The sequence below is a fragment of the Fulmarus glacialis genome, unplaced genomic scaffold (assembly GCF_000690835.1).
Source record: "Fulmarus glacialis isolate BGI_N327 unplaced genomic scaffold, ASM69083v1 scaffold18685, whole genome shotgun sequence".
NCBI classification, from domain to species: domain Eukaryota; kingdom Metazoa; phylum Chordata; class Aves; order Procellariiformes; family Procellariidae; genus Fulmarus; species Fulmarus glacialis.
In genome coordinates, this window is record NW_009213843.1 from 1 (window position 1) to 7,158 (window position 7,158).

General features: G+C 51.1%; 1 protein-coding gene across 1 annotated transcript; it reads left to right on the forward strand.

Moving 5' to 3' along the window:
* Positions 1-2,922: 2,922 nt before the first annotated feature.
* LOC104077206 (Krueppel-like factor 15) lies at positions 2,923-6,584 on the forward strand (the record flags this gene model as incomplete). The annotated part of the gene is made up of 2 exons (XM_009578351.1): positions 2,923-3,680; positions 6,407-6,584. Coding segments are annotated over 2 exons (936 nt in total), but the record flags the coding sequence as incomplete, so codon positions are not given.
* Positions 6,585-7,158: the final 574 nt, after the last annotated feature.

Sequence of the window (7,158 nt, forward strand, 5' to 3'; positions counted from 1 at the left end):
GGGGGGGGTGTGTCTTTTTCCACCCACCGGGGGTGAAGTGAGTCGCTGGGCCAGGCTGGGTCTCCTCGGCCCCGGGGGCTTCCAGCCTGCTCCCGGCTCTGTGCCCCGCGGTGGGGTGTAGGGGCAGCAGTCGTGCCAGACTTTGCTCACGCTCGCTTGTCCTTGGCCGGCTCGAAGCGTGGGGCATCCCTTTATCGCTGGAGGGATCTGCTACACCTGGCACTGGCTGTAAGTGTCTGACTTATTTAGCATGTTGTAGTTGTCTTGAAAGGCTTCGTGAGCCCGGGTTTTGCACGGACGCTGTGAATGTAATTCATGGCTCTGAAGAGGTTACAGGTGTTTGTTTGTGTTGTTTAGACACGAGAGGAGAGTCGTAACCCTCGGCTGAGTTCCCAGCTCCTGCTTGTTGGCTGACCTTGGGCAAATTACTTTTTCTCTGCATTCTCAAACTGCACATCTGCTGATTTCATACAGTAATTGAGTGCTCTTAGGGTTCTGAAAAACTATGGGAATAGAAATGCAAAGTGAAGCTTGAAAATGACGTTGACCTTGTCTTGCAGTATGCTTCCCTGAAGGCCAAAGTCAGGTCGCCGCTTTCTTGCAGTAGCTTATCTGGGATGACAGCACTGTTGACGTGCATTTTGCAAAAATGCGTTGGATTGACAAGGCACTGACATCTGTAACAGGTCTCTACAAAGTCTGTTAGTAATGGAGCATCCCACCAGGTTACACATTTCCCTTTAGCACCACTCTGCAAGGTAGGACATTACTATTGCCCCCACTTAGATGGGAAACTGAGGACCAGAGCACTCCAGCAACTACCCCAAGGTTGCACAGGAAACCTGCAGCAGAGCAGGAAACCCATCTCACGTCTCCTCAGTCCCAAGCCAGCAGCTTAACCACCGGGCCTTCCTGCCCTCTGGTTGTGCTTTTCTTCACGTTCAACAGAACTGTTCACTCTGAATTTGAAAGATGTGTACTGAATGAGGCTTCTGAACTAAGGAGTTCATAGTTTTAATTCAGTTGTCCTGGGGGCATACTGAAGGGATGGAGACTTCCTGAGTGGCTCTGCAAGGAGACCTTGTTGGTAAATCAGGTTTTAAGACTTTCTGGAAGAAGTAAACGGAAGTGTTTGGTAGCCAGAGGGGGAAGGCTCTTCTAGCCTCTGAAGCTTGTAGAAAGAGGAGATGAGAGTCAGAGAAGCAGAGATCGGAAAGAGATCATAAAATTGGTGTGCAGGAAGAAGTGGAATTGGGTGCTGCCTTGAAAGTGATGGTTCAGAGCATGCATTTGTGTTGTGATGAAAACTTGAAGCCTGAAGTTTGAGATTGGCCCAAATACCTTTCTTACCTCACATGTGAGCAGCGATGGTCTCTGCTCATCATGACTTGTTGATGCAGAGTTGTGCTGGAGACAGACTGTGGGCAGCACTGTAAATGGCCCCGAGCAATGTGGCATTTTGGACTTAGCAGATTTTTGAATGATGTGGGGATTATTTCTTGTTAAGGGGAAAAGCCTTTATATTGCATCCAGGCTGCTTCTCAAAAATTCCCTTTCCCAGCTCTCAGGACCCTGAGGAAGCACTGATAACAAGGACTGGCTTGACTGGTTTGCAGCTTTGCAGAAATCTCATGGACTCACTCACTTACTCTGGAAAAGGTTCATAAGGGGCTTTGGCATAGGTTTTCTTTCTCTCGGAAACTCACTTTCTGCATTAAATGTAAAAACTACCTGCCTTCTTGGGTGATTTAGGTGCTGCCGGAGCAGGATGCAGTCTCCAAGCTGCCGTCTTGCAGGGGCAGGGACAGTGTGTGCCTGCTCAGTGGGTGCTCGGGCTCTGCGCTCACAACCTGTGAGCCACGGCGGGGTCTGCGGGGTTTGATGTGTTGAATCGTGGGAGACCAGTCACCTTCTGGAGACCGTACAAGGCCTAACCTGGAGATATTGTGATCTTTTCTGTTTTGAAACCTGGTGTTTGTGTCCTCAAGGGCCCTGCGAGCTGACCCCAGACAGTCTGTCTGCGATGCTTTCTGGAGGTGCGACTGAGCTTGGGCAGACCTGCCTGAACTGGCTTTAAACTCACTTGTTCAGGCACCGATAGCTGGTGTAACCACAGCAGCGTGGTTGCTGGTGAATGCTCACCAGAGCCCCAAGCAGTTTGGCAGCAGGCACGCTCATAGCTGTCTTGTTATCTGTTCCCAAACTAGTTAGCTTTAATCCAGCCGTGATAGATCTGCGTCAGGTTGTGGTTGTACCGGCATTTACAGTGTGGAGAAACCAGCACCCTCTCTTGGATCCCAATTAACTCCTAGTTGTAAGCCACAAGTCATCCTTTCTGCCATCTAGCAGCACATACCTGCCCTCTGGCATAGGTGGAAGAGGGATGAAGTGTTTCATTGTGTATTTTTACATTAATAAACTCCCCAGAGAAGTTTGCTTCTGGGGGGAATCTAGCTCTTTGCAGCCTGTTGGCGTCCTGCATAGGAAAATGGTTAGCATGTGTTTTTTGAGCAACAGACTCTTTAAAAACAAAGGACGCTGACTAGTTTTGATGTTTTCTTCCTAACGCACAGTCCATTTTATTCAAAGGTTGAGGTTTTCTTGTTTGTTTTTTAATTTGGAAATAACCTTGGTGGTGTTCCCTTGCAGATGAATGAAGACTTCCCCAGCCTCGGGAGCCCCAGCTGAGCTCTTACAGAGGCTTCTGATCTAGCTGAGCCAAGAGCTTTGTGTGGGTAGAGGACGTGAGTCAACAAATGGTCTCTGTGAGTTGCCAGGAGCTGCTACCCTCCTTGACCAACTCTTCCCTGCTAGAGAGCTTTGCCAGTGCTCTGCAGCGCAGCATGCCACCATCCCTTCTGTCGGGGCACAGCAGCGAGAGGGCATCCAGCCACCCAGAAGGCTCTGGACATCTCCTTGCAGGCAGCACCAGCTGAAGGCACCCCGCTCCCCCTGTCCGGTGCAAAGGGGGAAGACACAAAACCCCAAGTCACTGTCTGCGAGGCTCACCTCAGGCTGCCTGACTTCTGCAGCAACCTCTCCCAGGACTTCATTCCCACCCTGGAGGAGATTGAGGAGTTCCTAAGGGAGAAGGCTGAGTTCCTCAAAGACGAAGCAAGCGAGCTTCACCCAGCTGGAGGGAAGGTCGAGATCAAATCTGAGATTAGCTTAGGTAGCTCTGGGGGACAGCCCGTCTCCAGTGTGGTTCAAGAAGAAGATGCCTCAAACGCTGCTCAGCCTCGAGGGACAGCTGATGGTAGTGACCAGGCAGTAGCCACTGGGAGCATTCCTGTTGTCCTCCAAATCCAGCCTCTCCAGATGGACAGTGGCAGCCCGCTAGCACAGAGTGCTACAGGTGGTGTCAGGGTGGCCCAGCTGGTTATCAGCTTGCAGGGCCAAAATCTGTCCCTCCTCCCTCAGGTCCAGCCCCCTGTGACCGTCACGGACCAAAAGTATGTCAAAATTGCCCCCCTGCCAGTCGCCATGAGGCCAGGGGATGTGCAAGAGGTGGAGGCAACGCCTAAGAATCAGAAAGCCCCCCCTTCCCTCGTCCGTGTCCATAAGTGCTCGCACCCGGGCTGCGGCAAGATGTACACGAAGAGTTCCCACCTCAAGGCTCACTTTCGTCGGCACACCGGCGAGAAACCCTACACTTGTGCTTGGCCCAACTGTGGCTGGCGGTAAGTGGGAGTTGCGGGACTCTGTGCGAATGGGTGTCCTTGCCAAAGGCCTGCCCTTGCTTGCCAAGATGCAGGAGAGCTCTTGGCTAGTGAAAATCCTGGATAAAATCACAAGTTTTCTTTTCTGAGTGAATTATAGGTGAGAGCTGGAAGGAGGCCTGGAGGAGTAAAGTTTGTTGAGCGCTTTGGGTAGTTTTCACTCAGTCCAAAAGTGCTGAAAACCTCCAGCTGGGGAAGCATAGCTGACACTACACTCTCCCAAACACCCCAAATCCCCCTTGAACTGGATGCCTATATACCCCCTGGTGATGCAGCTTTTCCACCTGATGTTGTAATTTTGTAAGCTTTCTCTGTCTAGTTCAGGACAATTTCTGCAGCTGGGCTACAAAAATGGCTTTTCCCATTAATATTTGTGCCAGGAAATAGGAGTCTCACTGCTTCCTCAGAAACCAGAGCACAGTTCTGTGTTTGTTTAGCAACCTTTTGCTTTCTCTTGCTGTTTGCCTGCCCTGGCTGCTTGTATCCCTCAGACACCTGTGGCTCTGTAGCATATCTCCATGTTGCCTTTACTTTTGTTTGCTCTGCACGTGATGGTGGTTGTCATTTTCTTTCATCTGTGTTCCCTAAATTAACCCTGCTTCTTAATCGCGCTGCACTTCTCTGATTATTTTTCTGCTGTGGTGTTCTCTTCCTGGTACCGTGTGCCTGTCCTGGGGGGCAGGATGCTCAGTACAGCCTTTGGCAAGAAGGGCTAATAGTCCTCAGGTCTTGCATAGCACTTTTCATCAGCAGATCTCAAAGCATATCACAAAGAAAACTGGTGCTGGCAGCACTGAGCTTTCCTGGTTTCTTATGCAATGCTTTGGCATGCACTCGCTGCCTTGTTTCCCTGAATGGTGTCTTATGGCTTCTGTCTCGGGGTGGTGAAATTCTGGAAGGTATGAGACTAGATCTGAATTTTGGGACTTCTTCTTGCCAAGCTGCTGTCCCTTTGCCATCAGCAATTGTTTCTCCATTTCACCTATAACCGCAGTATGTGTTTATAGGCATCGGCTCCTTTTCCAGTACCAACCAGTACTGCTAAACCCTCCTGCACCTGACTCTCAGAGCCTGGGGATTGAGGAAGGGGACAATGGCAATCACACAAGCATCACTTTTCCCTCTGGGAAGGAGGAAGAGGATGGTGCTAGCCTGTAGAATAGCATCCTGCAGGCTGTCCACTGAGTTGCTGTGCTCTGCTTCACTTGCTGCCCTGCTCTCCCCCTCCGTGGGAGCAGTTATACTATCGAGTGATGTACTCAGCTGCGGCTGGGGTTCTCTGAGCCGTGCTCCCTTTTCTAGATGTGGCCCTGACTGTAAATATGTGTGTCATTTCTCCTGGCCCTGCTTTCTATGAGGAGCTGAGACCTTGGAACTTACTTCTTGCAATAAAACTGGAAAATAAGTCAGTGGTTTGTACGGAAGACCTGAGGATGGCCTTGGGACACATTTTGTTTTCACAGAGCCTTTTGTGAGCAGGCGCAGTATTTACTGTACCAGGTGTGAGCTTGAAATCCTATCTCTGGGAGTCTGGGGTTACATCTGAAGCTCCTTGCTTTGTGCTTCTTTGCGTGGGCATGTTTCAGCCAGATGGAAAAACCCTTCCGTCCTAATACTCCTGCCATCTGTGTTGGCTCCTTAGAGGCAAACCAGGAGTAAATCCTGTCCAGTCCTCCTCTCCAGCACTCCCCTGACACTCGGACATGCAAAGCATGCTGAAGTCACACCAGCTCCTAGGCCTCGTTGAGACCTTTGAGGTGGCACTCATAAAACTGCTGTGGACCAACTCAGTGCAGGTGCCCCCATGTCTGGATCTGTGCATGCCAGGTGGAAGAAACCGTGCAGGAGAATTAAGTGGGGGCATGCATGTGGTTAAAGGGACTTTCCAGGCTGTTCAGCTGATCTGATCCAGGTGTGGGAATTACACAGACAAGCAGTCTGAACACTGTGTATTCCTGTGGTCCTTGTTACTGCATCCTCAGAACAGCAGTCAACTTGCTTTGGCATGGAAACCTCTGCTTCTGTGCTCCAAGCTGGGTGCGTTTGCTTTTCCTCCCTTGTGCTTGGTACTTAAGCCAGCTCACAGGCTGCTTCTCTCTCCCCAGCTCCCAGTCCAGCCCAGGCTGACAGTGAAAACTCATTGCCATTCTGAGAAACAAGGGGATGCTCAGAGTTTGCAAGGAGAACCCACACTCTCTCAGGAAAAACAAGCCTTCTCTCAACAGCGATGTTCTTCTTGGCTGGATGTGGGAAGTTATAGTAAAGCCTTTCCACGAAGGCTTCTGAACTGTGTCCTAGTCACTGCCAGCCTGGACTGGTGCCCCAAAAAGCAATTTCTCTCAGCACCTGGCCTTGGGGCTGTCAGCTCCCAAAAGGTTTCAGCAAGTCTAAAGCAAAGGAAGGACATAGTGTCCTTTAAGGAAAGAAATGAATTCTTTTCCTCTTTCCTGTCTCTAAATCAAATCACCCCTTGGAGGGGTTTATTTCTTTCCATTCCTCCAGCAGGAGCTGGGGTACCTGTGCCTCACTGGTAGATTGGATGGAGCAGAACAGAAATGACCTGTCCGGGGTCACCCCAAGAGGCTGTGGCAGAGACAGACCTCAGCCTCCCACGTGCCGGGGCCCTCATGTTCACTGTCCTGTCTAGCAGCGAAAGCTGGATCCACCGTGCTTCCCTTCTCCTGCAGGTTTTCCCGGTCGGATGAGCTCTCCCGTCACAAGCGCTCCCACTCCGGTGTCAAGCCATACCAGTGTGCCGCCTGCGAGAAGAAGTTTGCCCGCAGTGACCATTTAGCCAAACACGTGAAGATCCACCGGGGCCAGCCATACAGCCAGCGGACACTTCAGGGCAGCAGCAGAAGTTAAGTCTTGCTGCTCATCCTTGCAAGGCTGAGTCCAGGAGGCCCCGAAGCCAGGCAAACAATGCAAAAAACACTACGTTAATGAAGAGGGGGAAATGACTTTCTTTAACAAATTATAGGAAGCCCACTGTTATGCAGCTGTTCAAGGATGACCTATAATCAGGGCCTGTTTCTGGTATTACTGTCCCTCTCTTAAATATATGTGATGGAAACCTAAGTTAACTCAGAGTGAGTGTGTTTGTAGGGAAGTGGGGCTGGGGTACAGGACAGCTTTACAAGATCCCTTCGCACAGCTTGTGGATGTCACCTGTCTGCTGCAGTGTGACAGGCAAGAACTGGCTTACGGCTCTCCATCCCCACCGTGGGGCATCCCCTGGGCTGCTGCAGCTGCGAGTCACGCTGGCCTCCTAAGGCTCTGGGTCAGCAGCATTTCGGAGACAGCCAGAGAGGATTTGTTCTGGCTGGACTCGCTCACAAACGGGTGTGCATCAGCCCATCTGGCAGGGTGGCATCCAGGCAGAACCGTGGATGGATGGGGGGGGTGTTTGTGTGTTGTGCGGCAGCTGCGGGGGCTGAAG